This window comes from Silene latifolia, chromosome 9 (assembly GCF_048544455.1).
Source record: "Silene latifolia isolate original U9 population chromosome 9, ASM4854445v1, whole genome shotgun sequence".
NCBI lineage: Eukaryota > Viridiplantae > Streptophyta > Magnoliopsida > Caryophyllales > Caryophyllaceae > Silene > Silene latifolia.
This window is the reverse complement of record NC_133534.1, coordinates 17,664,005-17,687,388: the sequence shown is the minus strand read 5'-3', so window position 1 is coordinate 17,687,388 and position 23,384 is coordinate 17,664,005. Positions and strand designations below refer to the sequence as shown.

General features: G+C 36.9%; 1 protein-coding gene across 3 annotated transcripts; it reads right to left on the bottom strand.

Moving 5' to 3' along the window:
- Positions 1-532: 532 nt before the first annotated feature.
- On the bottom strand, positions 533-19,774 carry LOC141599265 (callose synthase 5-like). Of its 3 annotated transcripts, XM_074419238.1 has the most exons (42): positions 19,598-19,774; positions 18,510-18,789; positions 18,263-18,363; positions 15,237-15,455; positions 15,031-15,141; positions 14,642-14,770; positions 14,391-14,483; positions 14,118-14,209; positions 13,861-13,987; positions 13,636-13,773; positions 13,480-13,556; positions 13,297-13,375; positions 13,101-13,226; positions 12,892-13,006; positions 11,838-12,172; positions 11,072-11,124; positions 10,868-10,928; positions 10,708-10,789; positions 10,558-10,607; positions 10,368-10,454; positions 9,858-9,980; positions 9,679-9,773; positions 9,513-9,597; positions 9,259-9,419; positions 8,752-8,875; positions 8,567-8,661; positions 8,358-8,454; positions 8,114-8,265; positions 6,766-6,875; positions 6,550-6,675; positions 6,410-6,478; positions 5,626-5,815; positions 5,405-5,519; positions 5,203-5,322; positions 4,987-5,102; positions 4,810-4,893; positions 4,273-4,385; positions 3,849-4,078; positions 2,746-3,543; positions 2,377-2,427; positions 2,103-2,288; positions 533-1,410 (listed from the first exon to the last, which is right to left on the bottom strand). In XM_074419238.1, the coding sequence occupies exons 2-42, from the start codon at positions 18,694-18,696 to the stop codon at positions 1,180-1,182; spliced, it is 5,733 nt and encodes a 1,910-aa protein (XP_074275339.1). In that variant the 5' UTR covers positions 18,697-18,789; positions 19,598-19,774; the 3' UTR covers positions 533-1,179. The 3 variants fall into 3 exon arrangements, with proteins under 3 accessions (XP_074275339.1, XP_074275340.1, XP_074275341.1); XM_074419239.1 differs by lacking the exon at positions 19,598-19,774 and having other exon boundaries at positions 18,510-18,882; XM_074419240.1 differs by lacking the exons at positions 18,263-18,363; positions 18,510-18,789; positions 19,598-19,774 and adding an exon at positions 15,653-15,739.
- Between the last annotated feature and the right edge of the window lie 3,610 nt (positions 19,775-23,384).

Here is a 23,384-nt window from a genome sequence, read left to right as displayed (position 1 = left end):
TAGTAACTAACTTCTACGAGGTATATGAGTCGCAAGATGAAGTGTAGAAAAACAATGTAGTGTAGAATTCAACCAACCCGATAACTCCTCTAAGAAATCACACACACCCTATTTTTGATGCGTACGAATTAATCTCTCTTTTTCATAGATTCATTGGCGACTTGGACTTCTAATCAAGTGAATAAATTTTAAGAGATGGTATTCCAAAATTCAAAGGTTCGATCTATAGCCCATGAACTGTTATCAGATGCAAAGATGCAGTTCAATTAAAGGTCACAGGTGTGGTATTATACTATTACGCCAAACAAAGAGAGGGTTTTTGAGCAAGTTAGAACAAATCTAATTAGCTTTTCATGCAGATGTGCTTCAAAATTATGTAATGAGTCCTACTTCAATGATGTAACACTACCAAAAGAGATACTGTTCCATTAATGAAGTAACACTAACGACATGTATTCGAAACTCGTTAGTGACAAAATTGATAGACATAATTTATCAAAGTAGAAGCTTAAGAATTGAGAATAAAAAAAAAGAATTGAGAACAATACAGTGGCATTACAAACATTCTAATTCACTGGTGAGAATGCTTGTTTCAGATCAGCATTGTATTATTTGCCAACAAACACAGTTTGCTACATGTAGAGATAGTACTGCCCCCTTCTACATTTAACTGAGTAAAGGCAGGCGAACCAAGGTACTTGGTCCACTACCACCATTACTAGGCAAAACATGTTATTCACCATTAATTCAGCAGTATCAACTTCCGAAGTCATTCTCAAAATGAATACGGAAGATGAATCAATTGATTCACATCTGATTGAACTCAGATCAATTCCAATAAAGCCCAAGGAAGAATAATGGTCACCGTTTCCTCACAGAAGGAAAAGGCCATATAGAATTTAATCCAACTAATCTGGGCACCGTCCAATATAGACGGAGAAAGAAGGCAGAGTAGGAGAACAAGGAGATATGCTCTCAGCAGTTTTTTCTTTTTTCTTTTTCAACTTCTGGCCGAGTGGCTGACATCTTCAATGCTGATATGATGTGTATTGAAAGCTCCAAAATTTTTGCATCGTCATTATCAAATTATTATATAGTTCAGGTTCAAGGAGATGTGCAAAAATATCCGTCTTCTGCCTGAAATTTGGAACGAAGAAATGCTGGTCTTGACACGAGTATTTACTTCTGCTTCTTCCCACCGGCTAAAATACGTTGGATCTGAAGGCCTCGACTGAAAGCTTGGTTGAATAACAACCTTGTTTGGAATTCGGAGATGAAAGGGAACCAGGCCAACATAGCCACTGGAGTAAATATTACAATCCCCATGATGTAGTCGTAGCCTCTGGCCAAAGCTTTGACTGAGCTCCACATTTTTAAGCCCTTGACAAGCGGCTTACATGCTATTGTTATCTGTTCAGAGTTACTTTGTGAGATGCATGAAATATAATGACATTAATACTAAAGCAATAACAGAAGTGTGCATTTAAAGGACACCGGGTCAACTGGTAAACATAAAATCATGATTGTAAAACAGTCTGGTCTGTTCTACATTCATTCAATCAGGTGTTTCAGAGACTTTAGAACGCAGCAATTGGTACTGAGCTGGAATCCCGACTAAACAAGATGGTTTACACAAAGAGAATTAAAAAAATACAGTGTGGTTCATAGTGACTACGGTAATAAGAGTGCAATAAAATGCAGAAAATGGAACACATCACGAAAAGGGGCGTTTTCTTAAGTTTGAAAATATGCATTAGTGCAGGAGTACACAGCCAAACTCCAGTAAAAACCAAGACTATTGGGAATTCAAACATTCATCTCATGTTCACGCGCATGATAGACTCCAACATCCCATGGAAAGGGCCAAAGTACCAATCTTGTTGCAATTTTTTGAGGCATAGCTCTTAGATGATGACTAAAGTAGCTATGATCAGCATTTCAGGATTTTAATATTTATAATTTCGCCCTGAGAGTTTTATACTGTTACATCCATTTAGCACCATCTTAGTAATATAGTTCTCTTTACAACAGAAGTTTTATGTCAACAATATATATATATCGCAAGTTGGAAAGATTTTGAGGGAGGGAGGGAGGGAGAGTACCGATAAAAGAGCCCACCCTGTTGGCAAGAATGCCAATAAACACACGAATAGGTCTCCAACAGTCAGATTTAGAAATAAGAAGAAGATAACAAGAGTGACCACAAAACCAATGAAGAGGAAAAGCTTCAACAGTCTGAACATTAGCTGATAATCGGCACTGAACCTCTTTCTACCCATGGACACAATCTGCAGTATAACGCCGAACTCAAGGGATTAGTACTTGGTAACAGATGATCATATACGACATACAAAACTGAGTGTTTTGAGTTTCTACCTTCAGAATGATCACCACAGCAGCAATAACGAGCCATGACAAGGCGTAAACCTGAAAATTAACAGATAAAAAAAATTATATAATTATTACTGAAGTTGTACGAAACTACCTAGCTGAAGTTTGTGTTTGGAAGGTCAGCTGAAGGCCCCACAATAACAGTCCGATAACAGTGCAGGTAAAGGACATGCCATTTTCACTTCAAGTTTTTGTAAGATAAGTAAGCAGAGCAAAAATAAATAAAAGTTTTTTTAAGAGATTACAGTTTGAATGATATCTGACTTCCCAATACCTTAGAAGGACGGGAACTGGACATTTGAAAGATAAGTAAACAGAGCAAAAATAAATAAAAGTTTGTGAGGTTCCTCGTACCATGATACTTGTATCTCCATTGGCGACCTGCAAATGATATACCACGCCATATTGGTATAGAAAGAACCTCAGAGATAGAACAACTTCCCAGAACCTTCCGACAAAGCTCGTGTGTAGCAAATGCTCTTGCTCTTCATCCCACCATGACTCCCAGCTTTTGGTTGCTGGGACACCAATACCACCACGACTGCTTATCCATTTTGTCCAGTCATCCCAATCATCAACAATTTTCTGCCATTCAAATCCAGACGGATTGAACATGAAAGGAGCGAATAACCATGAAATGACAAGAAACCACATGGAACCAGTGAGCAATATGTAGGCTGCTGAACCCGCAGCTGCTGTGCCATACAAGTGGTATACTATCAGAAGCACCATAAGTTCAAGGCCTTTCGTGAAATGGCTTCTTGAGTAGAGTCGATAATTCTCAGCAAATTTCTCATGCCGAACAACAAATCCACGACCTGTAGCTCTGTATTTGGCTCCTCCGTGTAAGATTGTCCGCCCATAGTAATGTACTTTTGTCCCAAGGGAGAAGGTGAAGAAAACAGCAGCTAGTTGCAGTTGCATGATAATCATTTCACCCAAAGCAGTTTTGAATCCCCTTTCTAGTCCTATTTCCATGATCATAGGCAAGGCCATGAGAAGTCCCAATTGGACTACAGACTCTGAAGCCATTGCTGCCTTCAAGGCAGTAGAACCCTTTGCCCTTGCAAATCTAACGATCGATTGTTCCAAACCACTCAAACATAGGTAAAGTCTACCATACAAGAAAACATACGCGGTAAGGACGACCATCTGCCCAGTTAAAAGAAGATGTTTTAACAAAAGAACATTAATAAAAAACAAGGATAGAGTAGTCTAAAAGAAACTTCAAAATGTTCCTCCATTCGTGATGACGGCAGATCTTTGATGAACAAGATTGCATCAGAAATGTATTTCTCCAAATTATTGCTAAAAGGTGAATGGTTCAAGACGCAACATATTTCACTAGTCCTACCCTTTATTTGAATCATGCTAATGTGGAGATCACCAAGGTGGCTTGTTAAATAAAAGTTTTTAAAGTAACTTACTGAAGATTATCCTGTGTGAATAGTGCTTACCATGGCACTGATGTAGAACCCAACTGTTGTGAAGTAGCATGAAAGCATGCGGAAAAAATCGAAGCGATGGCCTAGTCTGTACACATCCCGACTCAGGGTCTGCTCTCCATTGCCACAAGCAACTTTTGCTTCAAACAATGAGATTTGGTTGAGACCAACATCTCGCCCCTTTCCAACTTGAATGTACTCATGGTGAGTAACATTTCCACGTCGTAATGTAGAGTTAAATCCTACAGTATGAAGTAAACATAAGAGAGATTGGATGTTACTACTAAAGAGTCTACTTACAATCTCAAATTACTAATAATTAGCTAGCGTAGTACAGTAAGAACACTAACATGACGCATGTAACACGGGTATTGGGTAAATAGCACTAACAAAGACGGTGACTATTGAAGCAGAATGGACAGTTAGATGATCATACCAGCAAATATGTCCTCACTTAAATTTATTCCACGTGATGCCTTGCTCATTCCACCACGGGTGATGTGGAATATTCTATCAAATACATCTGGGTGGCCATAGTGGAACCGGACCCTGGTATGTTAAATAGAGTTGGACAAAATCAGAGACCAGAGCCAGCATCAAAATAAAGAAAGGTAAATGGTCTGGTGATCGACTTGACCTTAACTGTTCAATTTGTTATTGAATTACATATTCCCTTCCACAGATGGAAAATGGGTTAGCGCCATGGTAGTAATGAGCCGTTGAGCCTCTCATGCACCCCACCCCCAACAAAACTGCCACCCACTTGTTGGGTTGCATGGTGTATTTGAAAGGCTAAAACTCAGTATCACAATGGGCCCCTGCCATTCTTCATTGCAAAAAGTTTCACCTTGTGTGAATAATTCAATATCATATGACCCGAAAAAATGATAAGATTATACGTCTGTATGTTTCTTATCATGGAACTTCTATAACCATTGTAATTGAGTATGCATTTTGAAATTAAGTCTCATACTTTAACGGCCTTGCAAGAACTCTTTGCCCAATAGTAACAAAGCTTGTCTCCTGATTTGACATAAACCAAGCCAAGGAAGAAACACTGCAAGGAAAGGTTATAGTAATGTCATCATCTCACAAGTTGTCAAAGATGATTGTGTTAGCAGCAACACAGTTTCTAGAACTAATAGTTTACCTTCCTGTGAAAATATGCTCACGGACACCAAGAATAGTTGGTGGACGAACTCCATGGTCTTCATTAAACTCTTCCAAAAGGTTGCGCATTTTAAGAGCTTCTTCTAAGTAGTTATCCTGTGAGAAACTTAATTTCATGAGATTTTGAAAACTCAAAATCTGAATTATATATACTACATATAAGATGACATATAAGTATAACTATATAAGCACTGGCCTGGTTCATGTCTATGGCTTGAAGGGCTTCTCCCCTGGTGAAAACTATGGCATGGTTCTGGTTTTCGGGTTTCCCTTCCCCTATCTTTGCAGGGCCTGGCAACTTGATACGGTAAATTTCCTATAAACAGAAATAAGATCAGTTTTCACTGTGTGCTTTCTTGCAAATCAACATACTGAATCCAACAAAGGGGTATTATTACCTGGTCAAGATTGTCAGCAGCTTTAACCAGTACAGAGTAATATACCTTCTGGACCTTCCCAGTACCTTCTCTTTCTTCAACTTCATCAACAAACGCCACACGCAAAGATGGATTACTGCCGAAGAAACATTTTTTAATGCATTAATACAGATTTAACTCATAATAGAGAGTCAGATAATGCTCCTCCAACAGCTTAACTTACATCTGTATATAATACTTACTTAAGCATCAAATTTAGAATGTCTGTTGCACGGCGATCTCCGCTTCGCTTCTGATTACCATAGTTCTGACATGTTGCAACATATGTGAATTTCATGTCAGCCACAGCTTCCAATTGTGCATAAAGGGATCTCTGACTTCTCTTCTCCTCTCCTACCGGGGCTGTGACTGCCTTATACCCCTCTAAGAGCTCTGAAGCCAAAACAGACAAAATTTATCCAAATGGTCACTTACTAATCAGAAAATCTACATATAATAAATAATTCCTGAAGACAAATGCAAATATATTCAACAGATTTCAATATTAAGATGACCAATCAGCACGTAACATGTAGATAGTGAACCACAAGGAAATTCAAGAAATTCCATTTCTTGGCTTTTAACCGTGAACACTATTTCTTTGAAGTTATTCTGAATAACATAGCTTAGCCTCCCCCCAGCCAACATATTGGAAAAAGAAGGCAACCGAAAAGACTTAAAACAGATCTCAAACTTTCAGAAGGATGTTGCTACTATATGAAAGTAGTAGTTGCTTGCACAAAAGAAAAGCCCCTCAGGTAGCCCCCAGTACGGCGCTCTATTTTAACATAGAACTCACATATAAACATATGATGTTACATCCACTGGTTTCATTTGAAGTATCAAACCGAATGAGGAATGAAAAGAAGCACTCCCTCTTTTTATTGAATTAGCCCCTTTGGTTCACTTTTCTTCACACAAATAGCGGACCAATAAAACTAATTCAATAAAATAGAGGGAGTATATTGTTAGTGCCCAGTTTCCTACCTTCTTCATTAGCCATGTCAAGAAAAGCCTGGAGTTTCAAAGCCCTTCGATAGTACATCATCCCTCGAACTGCACATTTTGCATAAGATATCAGTACGCTTTTGTAGTAATCACGATAAGCCAGAAGTTGCAGAACCCACCTGTTCTGCAGAGAGTCTGTCCTCTTAGGGAAACCCAGTGGCGAAGCTGTAAAATGTTTTCCTCGCTTTCCCACACCTCGGACTCTTTCTTGCAGGTAATTCTTTCCAAGAAATTGTTCCACTCATCTAAAAACAACAAGAGTAAACTTCAAAATGCTGCCAAAGGTACATTGGAAGTTTAACAGAACTTTAAATCAAAGTCTCAAAGATAGGAACCTGGAAAGATTTTTTGCAAGTAGTATATAATCGAAATTCCATCTTCATTTTCCATTTCAAGGTCATTTCTGGAGTATAATGTCTCCTCACTGTAGTAAGGAGTCAGGACACTGAAAAGTTCGGGAAAGAGGGTAAGAGCCCACCACAATAAGCAGTGGCAAATATTTTCTGTTACACTGAAGAGTTTAAGAAAATTATATTCCTAACATTTAACAGTAGATGGAAAAAATGAACAGCATTGATCCTATTGTACTATTATCCCTCACCTTTGAACTGCAGGAGTATGAATAATAGGTTTACTTACCTATACAACACCACTTCAATACGGCAAATATTGCGAATATTACGAAATAAAAACGTTTTACATAACTAATTAACTTATAAACCTGTATATGGTTTAGTTTACCACTATAGTTCTCGGCCCAACATTTTCAGGTTTCCATCATCATCCCAGGTATTCATGATAGATCTACATAAAATTAAAAATTCGCCATAGACGAGGTCACCTAGGGTTTGTTCGGATACATTAGTAGCACGGAAATGTTCGAATGAAGATATGGTGCTTTCCTTCCAAACTATTTCCTACTTAAATGAATCCTAATTTGGCTTGTACGAGGAAAAAAAAGATCCCTCCATTCTTACAAACCCAAGTTAGAAACCAAACAGGGGAAACTGTCCCTCCCTCTGTTTCCAAAGCCTCCATCCAAATTCCAAACAAATGGCTAGTATGCTAACATACTCGGTTCTTACAACAAATTGAACCACGTCCTATGGCTTGTAATCTGGTAAACGGTTCAATACTACAAATTGGGTATTAGTTACTTGAACAATCATCTACGGGAGACAGTCATATGGTTACAGTATTTCGACATTGAAGAAAAAAGATAGTCAAGATATTTTCTTCACTTTCCCAACTCCTAACATCTCTTTGTTTCTAGGAGGATGCCTCCTCCTTTAAGGCTTTAACTATCTCTGTGTACACATTTTCCTGATAAGAATATTTATTTCACAACTTTCACAAAGAAGAGAACTTCTCTTATTAAGAAGTCATATATTCAGCCATGTACAAAAGCAACTAGAATGCTTGACAGGAGAACTGTAGATACTTTGTATCTACGTGAGTGTTGGTGAATATCCTCCAAAAGAATATTATGTCATGATAGAAATTATATTGAACTCTCAATGATGTATGAACTAGCTAATCAGCATCCATAAAACACCTGAACAGCATGATCACAGAAATTAAAGCTGCCCAAGCATAGGTTGAACAATCCTAAAATAGTCTCACATGAATCTTGATAGACGATAGGAATCTTAAAGGGACAAATGAAAGGTAACAGGAACAGACCTAAATGAAAGCATCTTACGAACTTTGGGAGCACGTGGCATATCCATAAATAATGAGTTCGTGAAAAATGATATCCTTCTTCGTGCTTCAAGGTTGGTAGGAATGTCCATGGCAGATTCCTTGACTGTCAAGAGTAGATAGAGACGTTGGATCTGGAAAAGGCAAATTCATATCGTTTTTTATTCATTTGCATAAGAATCAATAATTTAATACGCTTAAAAGGATTTAAACAATTTAACGACACCTGTTCTTCCCATTGTGGTGTAACCTTTGGTGGGAAAACTATAGAAGCAAAAAGTTGATTTCCGACCTTGCCACTGCTCCCAAGTTCCACCAATTCACTGTATGTACCAGTTAATTCTAGATTAGTCATACAGAGAAATTATATCAGTAGCCTATATGAGCTTTGAAAAAACATTACTTATTGTGCACAACAAAAACAAGTACACATACCGAATTTCATTCACCATCATGTCACGTGTAACAACTTCCAGCATGTCTTGCAATAGCAGCACAACAGAGTCTCGTTTTGAAGAGTTTCCCTCTCTCTTGAATATGACATAATAGTTTGAGATTGACTAGAGCGGAAGAAATCTATGTATAGGAATATAAACATTATAATACAACTTATTACTCACCAGGTATCCTACCAGCTCCACAAACTCTTTGTAAAGAGTAGGTAAAGCGCTCATTCTGAAATTTGCAAGAAGTGTATTCTTTGATATATTTGTCTCTACTTCTTTCACAATGTTGGAGATTATCCTGGAAAGATTCAACAAATATGAAACACAAGCCTCTTAGAAACCTATTTAATCGATATTTCATAATTTCACTCCAAAGGTGTTATAACTTTTAAACTTTATTGCTTACTAACATAACATTACCAAGGGATCAAGGTGTTTATTTTGGGGATTTCGTTTCAAGCATTGGTAACATGAAACAATTCTGTTGAATAACAATACTTGGGAACTGTAAAGAAATAATCAAGTTGAGTTGTGCTAGTGAGTGGAATAAAGAAGGAAAATGTAAACAAATATGCAACATAAAAATGATGGGTGAATATAATTCTGGCAAGTGATAAAAGGTTGCATAAACGAAGCATTGTTTCTAGTTCTTCAATTAAGGATGTTATCCTCAAATTTTACCTCTTCTCAGTTTCTCCAGCGATCATAATGTTTAGAATTTGCTTAAAGGATTCATAACATTCAATTACAGCACATTTCATGTATTCGTCGGAAGAAATTCGTTTCCAAAGATCAGAGTCCTTTGGACGAAACTGAGCTGCCATATCCAATGCAATTGGTATCTGCATAAACAGAAGATAACTAACTCATGAAAGGTGATGTTCCACATATTCCGAAAGTTATCCTCAAATCTCAGAGGCTCAGACTACACACACCTTGCTTGCAAGCAAAAAGGGTGGCCATTGAATTATTTTCAAACTAGGATCTGAAGAATATGGTACAAGTAGTAGATCCATTTCCCTGAATGATGCGCGATCAGATTCAGTGACATTCAAAGAAGGAAGGAGAGAGCAATATAAAGGTGAAGTTTACACGTCTAACCTGTCATTAACAAGGTCCTCCTCACGGAAACAGCATATAATTTCATTCCACAGCTGTGCAAATCTAGCGGCTTCACTTCTCTTGCTGGCACTAGCCTAAAAGCATAAAAACAAACCAATACAATTAGTCTCAGTTTGAAACAACCTTCAACGCTGATGAAATGGAAAATATGCTAGAACCTCAGCAAAGCGCTTTGCCAAAGAAAAGCCTCGTTTTCGTGACTTATCAGAAGGAACAAGGCAGTCATTGAAGGCACCAGGAAGCGACTGGAATCTTGATCTTAGCATCATAAGGGTTCTTATCTGTTGAGCATGAGCAAATAATAATGATCACATACAAGATTTACAGAATTTTTTTCAGAAAACACCATTCAATATTTCAATTATATTGTGACAAGGAGGCCGATACGAAGTATAAAATAAAATAACGTGAAGCGAGTTCTTTTATAGACAAAAAAAGCGCCTGATTAAGGGAACCCAGAGTGCTAACAATTCCTAAGTTTTTTCATCACATTTTGGGGTCTCTAGAATTTTTATCAAATGACACAGACAAATAGAGCGTGTTAGTAGTATGTCCTAAGAAAGGAAAAATTGAAAAGTAAAACAAAGCTCCGTACTGACTCAAAATTTCAGATAAATAAATTTGTTAAGACTTGAGAGATAAAGAACCATAAAGTTCTTATAAATTACCTCCCCTAGGCGATCACAAGCTCCTATAAATCCACCATAAATTGTAGAGTATATAGAGTACCAAATTTGAGTATCCATGAAATAAACCTGTATAGAAGTGGATGAGTGCTTCAAAACAAAGTCCTGTGAACTGAAAACATAATAAGAACAAAGGGTGAATTCAAGCAGAAAACCAAATAAGCTGACACACCAAGATAACTGGAGCCCAAAGTGAAGCCACTGCACCATAATTGTTTTTAGCTGCATTACCAAGTCAAACATTAATATAGGATGATGAAGTCTATTAGCTGGCCAACCGCCAAATAATCTCAAGAATGCAATAAAATGGACATTCTAATACCCTGTGGAAAAAATTCGTGCCACTGGTATTTAACTTTATTGATGGACATTATGTCCTTTGTTGGCTTCACCAAGGGTCTTATCTGGGAAAACATTGAGATAATGATAAGTGAATAGATCACCAAACTTCCATATAAATATGTTCCAGGAGCAAAACTTACCATTACAAAAAAGCTGAGTGCCATCTTTGATGCTAGCAATAGTATCCAAAACAAGGTATACCTGAAGCAAATTTGTAGAGCATTTCGGGACACAATAAGAAAAGAAAAACAAGGAATGCCTGAAGCAAAAGTTCTTCAGTATTAGGGACACAATTAAAGGAAAATCAATTAAGCTCTTAAAGTACGTGTGTATCTCAGACTTACTTTATCAGAGAAAACTGGCTTTCATGCATACCTCGGCCCACATATATCCTGGGCTGCATGGAAATAAAACGCTTTGCATCAAACATGGCAGTGCACAGTATTAAAGAAACAGAACCAGCAAAAAGAATGCATGGCTTTAAATTTCATCAGAATAAGACAATGGACCCAGATACTGCAGCTAAAGACATGTCATATGGTAGCCAGAAAGGATTCAGACTTTATTTTCTTTGCTTCTGATTGCTCTTTGGTTTAAAGGATTCATGCAATAAGTAGGATGCACTACCTGGACTTAAACTAGCAGGCACAAGAAATTTCATGCTTTTCTTCTATATCCGTAGTTAAAAGGCAAGCATAAAGAATAAAACTAAGAAACCAAAGCTCAAATGCACCAGTGTCATCCCCAAACCTTTAGAAAGATGAGACCAAATGGAGATCTTTAAACAGATAAGAGAGAGCAGATCTACTGCCCCGCAGGGGTTCAGTGACTTCAGTCAACCAATGCCACCAAACAAGTGCATGACAAGCCAATTAAACCAGATGCATACATTCTATTTTGGGAAACAGTGTGCCAACTGCCAATTGCCACACCAAGTTAAACTATCTAAAAATTTGTTTCATCCTACACAAATGTTAACTCAGCACCAACTTTTTGTCCCTAAGCATGTTGCATTTACTAGTAGAAATGCATGTTATTAATTAACCTCAGACTGGTTTTTAGAGTTTCTATTCAAGAATAACTGAGATGGTATCCAGACATGAGGTGTACCTGTGACCACCACATAAGGAACCTTATGATCAGCCAATCAGAGTTCTCAATAAAGCGCCGAAGCATTGGGAAAAGAAAAAAAGCTGCAGCCAGTATGTTAGGGAGAGAATACAATCCCACTGCCATAATATACAGAGCAGGAACACCCTTCAGTTGCCCAAGAAATGATAGCACGTTTTGAAGTTGCTTAGGCACCACATTGAATGAATGAGCATAACAGAGTGGAAGAGCTACAGCCCATGCAAAACTAACAATAATCTTCAGGACACTTCGCATGACATCTGTGAACACCCACCTACGCTGAGATGGAAAGTTGATGGCTACTTCCAGAATACCTAGAAGAGAAATAAAAATCCACTGAAAACCAGACATAAATCATATTTATAGATACAGTCAGAAATTAACAGAATTTGCAAAGCAAAAAAAAAAAAAAAAGAAAAAAAAAGACACTCAACGAGATTGGTCATCTGTTGTATCTTGGCGGAAGAGTGAAATAGTCACAGCTCAAATAGCCTTTTGAATGCGGTACGCGAATGCTTATCTGGTTGACTTTTGAAAGCTTTAAATTGAACCTTTGAGGCTTTGACACAAGAGGTTTCTAAATTGTGACACATAAATACACTAAGATCTAGGAAGATGCAAATTATATAATAGTATTACACTTAGGGCTACTGAATAAAACTTGATATGGTATTGTCCTCTGTTCAGCTGCAAGGTCTTTAAAATCATAATTACTAACAACTTCTATCATCTGGAGCTGAATGCATCACTTTCTTGAGGGGTTTTTTTATTACCCTATCGTATTGTAGTTAAGCTTTAAGATGGCTGCAGAAACATGTCCAAAATGCACAAAACAAAATTGTTGCGATAATAGCTTCATAGAAATATTCTTCTACGAAACGTTGCTACAAGTAGATCTGTAAATGTATGTCTATCTCAGGAAGTTCCTTCTTGATTAAGGAGATAAATTTATAGAAGAAGAAATCCAGACAACGACAACACAACTGAACAGATTTAACAATCTTCCAAGTGTTAACCATAGCCAAAGACATACTCAGTAGTAGACGAAGAGCAGCTGCAGTGATAAATATACTTGAGACGGGATACAAGACATTCTTCTTGAAAATAGACAACAAGGGAGTTTCAGTCCATGCAATAATCACCATTGCCTGCAACCACAGCTCTTTCTCTTTATATCTATCCCAATTCTAAATTTAGAGTTAAACAGCTTATGATCAAGTTATTTCAATGAAATGGACATGCCTGAAGAGCCAGTATATAGAAAGTCCACAAACGATCAAAACTTCGGAAGATGTGCCAAAATGTCCGAGTCTCAATAAAATTTGATTTTCCTGTGCTTTTAGAAGTTGTCTGGGACATCTTTCTTCCCTGGATATCAAACAAGTGGAACAATTTAGGTTTAAGCACATTTGTTGCAATGTCAACAGAATGACAATACCTTCACGACTTCGCACGTAGATTTAAAAAATTCTCCATCATCGCGCATCGGCCAACCTAATGAAAAACAATCTGATGACCTGAATAAAAAAAATAACAAATAATATGTTGTAGCCTGTAGGGTAACAAAAATACTTCAGCACTAAGAATGGTAATACAATGAGAACAAAGCATAAATACAGACCAGAAATACTCATTCAGGTCATCATAGTTGCACCAAGCTGAGTAAGGAGCCTTCCCATTTTTGCTTCTCTGAGCTTCCTGGAATAGGATCACAGACACTATCACAGAACCATAATTGCAGCAACTCACTGATTCAGTCATTTGAAACACAAGTTACCTTCTCAATGACACGGTAGAGAGGTGTGATGACCTTCCGTAGAAAAGATTCATCGTCCCCCCCATATGACGGCCTTATATTCTCTCCAGTTACAATGCTGACATTTCCGGCCAGCAACCCATGAAGCTCGTATGCCATCTAAACAAGTGTCCAAAAATTTATTTATTTTTATTTACAATATCCCTACAACATAGGATTTTGAGTAGATAAATATTCAATGCTTACATTATGAAAAATGTAGCACAGGCATTCTGGCATAAAGCGAACATTTGCTGCTTCTCCCCAGATAAGAAGATACAGGCCCATGTACAGAATTTTCCTCTGCTGGACGTCTTGTTCGCTTTGAGGTAACCTATACAAAAAAAACAAAGCTACATGAATCAGCATGCAGCAGCATAAAAACAAGTTGACCAGGAATCCAGGATCTACAAAAATTGATTGTTCAAGCCTGGTACTATGGAAAGCGACATATGTATCACGACCTTAAGCTGTGCTTCCGTCCTAAAAACTTGCACCACGTTTTGTAGTTTTTGAAGAGCTTGTTCATAACAGCGTCAATAGCTCGATCATCAAGCTGCACCCAAAGTATTATTGAGAGAATTAGCAATAACTAAAGATTGAAAATATCAATGTAATATTGTAATTATGTAACACAATCTTAGATGAAGTAGCACTAACATTTAGACAAAGAAACAAATTACGATCACATTTGAAAATCATGGAAGGCATAAACAGACACAGGAAGAAGTCCTAACCGTATTCATAGGCTCAGGCTTTGGATTCAGCCTTATATGAACATTAGCTAGAAGTATTATCAAATTCTCTCGCTGATTTCGAACATTGTCTCTCTGCAAGATACAAAAACGTGAACTTCTAAAGTCAGTTTTCAACCATGTTTTATCTAGTGTCACAGGGTTTATCATAAGGGCCTAAACACCTCTCAACCATGTTTTATCAAGTGTCACAGTTTTCAACCTCTCTAAACTGTAGAATTAAGAAGAGGAACCTGAAATCCAAACATAGCTCTCAACCAGTCAAAAAGATCCAATTCATTGGTCCTCTGCCGATGTTGCTCAAACGCAGGTGGCCAGGTTAAGCCGCGACAATTCCATAATGCAGATATGGCAGCCTTGACCTGGTACATAACATAAAATATACAAACACAAATCGTATAATCAATCGCCCAAAATGAAGAGGGTCACTCCTAGCAAATGTACTACATATCTAGAGGGGAAAGGTCAACTATGTCGAGCCTGAACATGCATTATTTCTCTCCAAAAGCAAAAGGTATTCAAGATATCACGTTGAATAACCTATGCTATCAGACAAATTAGTCAGCCGGACCTCTTCCTGTAACCGAGTGGTATATTTGAGTAATTGACAAACTGAAGGTACCTCTTCAAGCTGCATGATGGCTTGGGAAGCCCCAGCAGCATCCAGTGGAAGAATATTGTAAGGTGCATATATATTTTGCTTCTCTTCAACATCTCTTGCAGCAGCAATTATCTGAAAACACCACAAATAAGTTGCATTTTAGTAATTTAAACACGCAGTAAGTGGTCAACAGACAACATTGAAAGGAAAAGGCTCCATGAACCAACCTCTGGAGCAACTTCTTCAACTTTCTCGGTCTTGTTGACGGCACAAAGGACCTCAAAGAGGACGCCAGCAGTTTGATACGCTTTCCCAAGTTGGGCTCTATCTGCCTGCTCACCTTGATCAAGAGCTCGAATGTATTGGGAATAGTAGTGCTGGTAGTAACTCTCGATTTCCCGGGCATCAGTCTTTTTGATACGATGGCTAAGGCTCGAGGCATTGTCCTGATACAAAGGATTTTCAGTAATTTTCAAGGAAAATGATGAGGACTTGATCGACCTATTTGCTAAAAACCAAGTGAATTACAAGAGAATCATACTATTTGCCATACTGTCCTCTAACAATTGTAATTATAAATAGGTTATCAAAAATGACATGAAAAGTATAACCAAAACACAATCTTCTCAATTTGCTTGCTTACAGCGGCAGCGGTAGCAGTAGCAGTAGCAGTAGCAGCTTAATGGGATGAACAGAAAAATTATTCAAGCCTAAACGATTTCCGTAAGACTATCAGACTATCACCCACTTAGGTTATATTGGAGTAAAAATCCTCTCCATTTCCTCAAAAGAAATGGAGAGGCAAGTACTTATTAATGGCCCGAATCGCTTATTGACAACATCTAACGGTTCTAAATTTACGCATAAAAATAAAGGAAAATGAGGGTGAAAGAGGAAATTATTGTTTAATGAGATTGTGAGAGGAAATGGAGAGGATCCATTTCCGTTATATTGTTGCCAGTTCTGACAGATTTGGTTTTTTAATGTTCACAGAAAGAAAAAAATATATTGGCAAAGAGCATAGGGGAAACACAAATTCTCATTGATGGCAGCCATATTTGGTCTTCAGCTGAAGACGGGCCAAATGTCGCCATTTTAACTACAAAATGTTACCATTTTAATGACAAACTATTATAGCTTTAAAAATTATTTACCTTAAAATGGTTACATTTTCATCAATGTTGGGTGACATTTTGCCCGTCTTCAGCTGAAGACCAAATATGGCTGCCATCAGCAAGACTTGCTGTAGGGGAAACTATTTTGATTTTTTTTTTTGGTGACCAGAGTATTAGCAGTTCATAGACTATACATAATACATCTGAGGTAATACCTCTTATTGTTCATTTTCTGAGTTTTATTTTTAAAGTTTTTGAGTTCTACTTTAGTATAAAGTTTTTGAGCACATTTACTAAAACATTACACTAAAAAATACAATATTGCTCAAAAACTATATTTATAAATGGTAATATGCTCAGAAAAAATGTGTATATGCTCAAAAACTACAAGGTCTGAGGTACTACCTCAGATGCGTAATCCTTTTTCTCGAGTATTAGTTGTGGCAATCTTTTTCGGGTTGAGCCCCTCTAAGTTTGGCTTTTTCGCAAGAGTTAGAAATCGAACCTCTAATCACTTGTTTAAGAGATGAGAGTTATTATGACTCACACCAACCAACTTTCGTATAAGGGAAACTACTTGGAGAGAGAGAGAGAGGGGGGTAAGGCTGTTTTGTGAGTCAACCACCTCAAGTTTGTGTTTTTGGATAATGGGGATTATTTAGCAAATTAATTAGAAATTTAGAGTGTATTTTAAATTATTTTGGTTTAATGGATTCACCGTCCACGTCATCACTTTTATTTTCTTTCTAATTGTTATGTGAAGCCGCTAAGGTACCTAGCGGCTTATAGCCCTACCATTTTTGTAATACCAATTGTAAGTTTTTTTTTTTTTTGTCATGAAAGCCGCTAAGATCTCCAACGTATTTGCAACTATTTTACTGAAAGTTGTAAACTTAAAGCATATTTGGAAAATGACAAAATGTGGAGTCGCTAGGACCATAGTGGCTTCATTAATTCGATATTTTCCTAAAACTTGTAGTATGTACTACAAAATTCTCTCATTATAGACGGAAGACGGGAGATATACGTCTATAGTTATAGATGGATGAAATATCCACCCACTTTAAGTATAAGACAATCAATAAGTTGTATGGTAAGGCTCAAAAATGTCACCACTTTAAGCATATTTAACCCATTTTTTACTTTAAACGGATATATCCATCTATAATAAGACTAATTATACTCCGTAACTAATTAACAAGGGAAGAAAAACTCAGTTTCAATAAACTTGGCCAAACAATTACGGAGTATATTTGACTTCGTAAAATCCGGGTTCGCTTTATTCAATAACCAAATTGACCATGCAAGACTATTGATGTGGACTTTGATCCTCCTATCACGTTAAAGTCAGCCTTAGAGTGAGTAATGGGTACTGGTCTGAGACTACTGGGTGGAGCATAACATGTCCAAATTCCTCACAAATTAATTAGGAATAACTCTCTTTTAAAATACATTTTTTAAAATTTATTTCCTTTTAAAAAAAATAAAAATTACACCCAAAATATTGAAAAAATTTAAAAATTACTACCAGATCCCAATATTTGGATTTTTATGACAAAAAAACCACTTATTATTTTTTTTTTTTCATATTACTACCCAACTTCATTACAACTATGCCCACCCTTCAACCACCCAAGACTCCACACCTACACCACCACAATCATTCGTCCAAACTTCACCACTATACTCGTCATATGAGAAATAAAATAAGAGGCATTTTTGTCATAAAAATGCAAAAGTAGGGATTTGGTAGCAATTTTTAAATTTTTACAATATTTTAGCTGTAATTTTTTTTTTTTTTTTTTTAAAAAGAAGTAAATTTTAAAAAGTGCATTTTAAAAGGGGTTATTGATAATTTGGTTAGTGATATGGCGCCACCGGGTGACGCCCAAATTGGGTGCCACCCTCTCACAACAATTGTTTATTGAAGGGGTCCCCATTCACCCCATGTGAGAGGGTGGCGCCCAAATTGGGTGTCACCCGGTGGCGCCCTTTCATTTTCCTTGATAATTTACACTTCCTCAAATACCCCTCAGTCGCCATCCCCCCATTAGAAACGTCAAAGTATCAAACATTCAAACAAGGGTAAACAAAAAAAAGGCGCGCAATGCTGAAAGAAGGGAAGAGAAAATAATTACCCGCTCCAAACGTTGCAACAAACTGGTCTTAAACTGCCTAACACCACGCCCAGTTGAGTTTTGATCCAATCTATGCGCCTTCTCAAATGCATAGAAACGACCTACCAAATTATATTATTAATCATACAAGCAATTAATTTCCACGTTGACTTAATTTAAGTATCCACTCAAGTTGAAACGGATTTTCGATAAAAGGAAGGAATTTAATGTTGATTGTAACTGAAAGAGAACAAATAGGAGTACATACAGAGGTAAGCTACGCGAGGGCGCTCAGTCTCGATTTCACTAGCGACACGGAGTATTGGTACTATAGAGTGGAGCGAGGAAGGGACTACTTCGTGATCGAACACGTCCGTAGAAAAATTTGTAATTGCCGTATTCCTTGATGGCCTCCTTGATAGCCCCGGTGGATGTGACGATTCTGGCGCTGCCATCCTTTCTCAGACTTCAACGCTTTCGATTTTAGATTGTTTATCTCTCTTTTTTGCGCTTGTTGTTAGTGTTTATCATCTAATTTTCACCTGTTTCTGCAAAAAATGACGGAGTTGTTTATAATTAAGGAAAAAAATACAGAAATCTCTCCAAATGGAAACATCATGAAAAACTTAAGATTTTTAGTTGCGTGTACGAATGCATTAAGTCATGTTCATAATCGGAAACTTGAGGTGAAAATATTTTACTACATTAAATTCGACGTTGAACTTCGACTATCATCATTTTTCACTCAAGAAACATGGAAAAAACGCAGAAATTCCAATCACACCCTACTTTCCGCAGGTAATTCATCATTCATCGTCGATAATCATTTTCACTCAAAAAAGTATCGCGAAAACGTAGAAAAACCAACGCAACCTACTTGACGCAATTAATTCAGCATTCAACTTCGATTTTCATCATTTTTCAGTCAGAACTATCGAAAAAAATGCAGAAAATCCACTCGTAACCTGTTTACGCAAGTAATTCAACTTCGAAGATCATCACCTTCCACTCAAAAAACATCGTAAAACGCAGATAATTCAATCGCAACCTAGTTTTCGCAATTAACCTCAGCAAAACGGAATTTAACGAGTTACGATAAATCGAAACGGTGAACATGCAGCTGAAACGAAAATTCACTCGATATATTGAACAATCGAAAACTCACATAATTCTGTTTTAAAGAGATCGTCATTTTTCACTCAAAAATGCGCCGAAAAATCAATCGCGACCTAATATAACAAGTTCATCAAAGAACAATAAATTGAAACGATCAACATGCAGCTGAAACATTCACATAATTCGGTATTAGAGCTACGAAAGAAAAGACGGAAAAAGATAAGAGTAAATAAGAATTACAGAGCAATGTGACGGAGTTCCGCCTTTGAAACGAATCGTATAAGAGCAATAGTAGTGTATGTAGAGAGAGAAGTGTGTTTAGAGAGAGAAAGAGGAGGGGAGTGAAATAAAAAGGTGAATGAACTGAAATAACGGAGAAGAGAGAGAAAGTGTTGATCCACTTCTGTTGGTTGTCCTAATAACTGACTGGTTTCTGAGAGTGAACAAAGAGAGAAGGGAGTGCGAATTTGTGGAAGTCCCGCTCTTTTGCTCCTTTTTCTCTCTTTTTTCTTATTTCTTTTTTCTATTTGAGTTTTGACAATATCATAAATTCATAATACTAGCATTTCTTTCCTAAAAAGAATTATTGTAATACTTTATCTAATTTTTGCTATTATCGGTTTACCAGTTTTAATGTACGGCGGAGTATTGTTATTATTATTGATAAGTGTGTTAAGTTAGCACAGATTAATGATCCAAAGATACATATAGATTGAGAAATAATTTAAAAGAAATAAATTTTCACAATTTGCGCATTTGTTTTGGATTATTAACAATGTGTGTCTATGGACTATGGGCATATGTAAGTAAAGTCGTTATTATAGTAAAGTCGTTATTATATTATTTGAACAATTGACGAATTATTTAATTAAGTTTCAACAAGATAAAATCATTCAATTTAATGAGTATTGTGCAGAAGTGTCTATACTTTGTCTGGATATGTGTTGTTCGTTATCCCATGTCCATAATAGTACGATATTGTTCACATTGGGCCGAACCCTCACGGTTTTACTATTGGGCTCCTTCGCAAAATACGTCATATTATTGTGTTTGGTGGGTACTTATAAAGATGTTTCCATCTTTATACCACCTATGTAGGATATGAAATTGCACCCTAACAATTCTTCCCTCAAACCAATGACCATCATCTTAACTCGAACCTTGACCGCCATCGAGAACTCCCCACACCGTGCAACCCTAAATTATTCTAGGCACCCCAACCATCACCCAATCTTGATAACCTCTTTTTAGCCGACACACCATGCTACATTGCTACCCAGTCATATATGCACTACATGTCACCGCCTGGTCGAGTCAGTGCTCTCACATATTTTTGGTCCTGCTTGTCCATATGCTCCACTTAGGAGTTAGGGCTATGCTACACTTGCATATCGAACTCCTCTGCTCTCATGTACATGACGTACTCTAGATCAGGCCTGCCACTTAATCAGGAGTTCCAAAACACAATGGTCTCTGATATCCAATGTAGAAAAGATTCACCAGACCTGTGGCACACAAACGGATAAAAGGTCCACCTAATTAGCAATCCTAGTACACAAATAGTCTCCAACGTCCCACAAGACATATGGCGCATTTCATCCATTTCTATAACCACCCGACCCACCACCATCGTAACACAACCCCAATAAGATGACATGTATACCTTTGGGCCCATTATTTGTCCTCACTTAAACCCAAAAGCACCAAGGCCTTGTTACTAGGTGGTGGGTGAAATCCTTTATAAACATATCACAAACTCCATATATATTTTCCAGATGTGGGACAACGTACTCTCAGTCATCTCTTGGGGTGTTACAGTTTCGTCCTGGACCGGCTTACTAAAGGCTCTACCCGGAGCTAGGAGTTTCATGTCTTATAGAGTTACAGTGTACGTCACCTTCAACTCTTGACCTGATGCTTCAACAACATACCATCCATGGACTCAAGATATGCAAACAGTCTGTCAGAGCTTACGCCTTCGTGACTCATGAATGTTTTATGTTCCCCTCCTCGAGCTCCGTCATATGTGCGTTATGTGGCCTAGGCCCAAGTTAAACATTGGCTATGATACCACTTGTTCTGCCGAAGCGTCGATACCTTTTGTTGGGCTTGTGTTGCGTCGATGTCCAATGTTCAAAATAGTACAATATTGTCTGCTTTAGGTCAAACCCTAACAAATTTACTTTTGTGGTCGTTGTCAAAAGGTACCATACTATTATATTTAGTGAATACTTATAAAGATGTTCTCCATCTTTACATCACCGATATGAGACATGAGTTTTCACCCTAACAATGAATATTATCTAGTTTAATGTTGTATGCTTTTCAACAATACGATCTCAATTTGAAAAATACTCTACTTAAAGAGTTAAAGTACCCCTTTTTTTTATTGATGGTTAAAAAAGGGGTTAAGAACGATAAACGCCTAAGAGGGGGAGGGGATGAATTATGTGTCCAATTAAAATTTTAAGCTTCTTTGAAATCTAGGACAATAGACTAAGCTGATATGAACACTACTTTGAATGATAAACGTGTTTATACTTAGAACTATTTGAGTTAGAAGTATATACACCCGAATTCAGCTCAGTATATGTCACAGTAAAGTCGACTGTTGCACAGATCAGAAAAAGCATGAATGAAAGAGTATTTTTCTTCAACTTACCAATGAAGATATAAAGTGAATACTTTTTAAGTTGAATACTCTTAGCAATGAAAATCTTAAGTGAATCCTTTTTAATTTGAAAACTTGAGATACTTAATCGTTTTAAGTTCACAAGATTGAATCAATCAGCTGGTCTAAGACACAGTATTGAACACTGTGACACAGACAAATTGCGAGATAAACAAGATATAAATAAGAAGAACAAACGTAAAAGTAAATGAACAAACAAGACGATGTTTTAAAAATTGATTCAGCCTCTACTCCGACGCCTATGTCCAACCGTTATTTTATTGCTTGTTTAGAAATTTACTCAAACTTACTAAACCCTTTACAATGAAAATAACTCGTCAACCTACTCCGGTTGCACTTGCTTGAAGCTACTCTGCTTCAAGACTTTCACTTGCTCAAGCTACTCCACTTCAAAACTTAAGTTCCATCTCACAGGTTTACAGAGTCTTTGAATCTCAATCGTTCACTTAATGAACATGGAGATCACAATTAAGACCTAAACACGAGAATCATGAAACAAACTCAGATGCCACAGTGCATCGAACTGATACATGGAGATTTACAGCTCTTTTGAAAAACGATTGAAGACTTTTAAAATAGAAAACAATTTTACAAATAAGTTGAAGAACAAAAGCTGAAATTTTGCAAAGTATTTTAACAATTAATGCTCATAAAAGTTTTAGGTAATAAATGATGTCAAGACACACTATTTATAATGGATTTGATCATCTAAAAGTACAACTTTGGTTAATTAAATCCAATATAAAATAGGTAGCTTTTGAGTGATGGTAAGTGTTAGGCTTTAGGCTTGGGACTCAAGTCTTTGATAAAAATCAGAAAACTCTTCCCAAAACACTCAACATGTGACACTTTACCAAATTGGCAAAAAACTTTGCTAGCTTTAAAACTTTGACAAATTCAACTTACCATTTTTGGTAAAAGGTAAATGCACAAATCTAGAGATTTTATCAATGTAGATTAGTGACTTAAAATTTCAGATTTATTTTCAAACTTTGAATATTCAAATGTAAAGTTTTGAGAATATGAAATTTGTAAAGATTTTAACACTTAAACTTTTCGTATAAAATTCCTCCATACGGTAGTATCAGAAACCACAGTGCAGTGCACTGTTGCATGGTTTTGCAGTCACTTGACGATAATGAGAATGTTACACTTACTTTTACATCTTTCGACTAAGGCTAAAAACATATCATTGTCTTGACTTCTTGTTGACTTCATCTTGATCATGTTAAGGCTTCTTGAGAGTCCATTTGATTGCTTCAATCACTAAGCATTTGTAATCGTTTACAACATTTGACTGAGGCTAAGAGATTTCTTGTCATAACTTCATCTTGA

Coding starts and splice junctions, on each gene's coding strand:
- LOC141599265 (XM_074419238.1), bottom strand. CDS start 18,696: ATGGCAGCGCCAGAATCGTCACATCCACCGGGGCTATCAAGGAGGCCA. Junction 14,771..15,030: donor CCATCATGCAGCTTGAAGAG/GTACCTTCAGTT, acceptor GTTATGTACCAG/GTCAAGGCTGCCATATCTGC. Junction 8,455..8,566: donor ATGATGGTGAATGAAATTCG/GTATGTGTACTT, acceptor TGGTACATACAG/TGAATTGGTGGAACTTGGGA.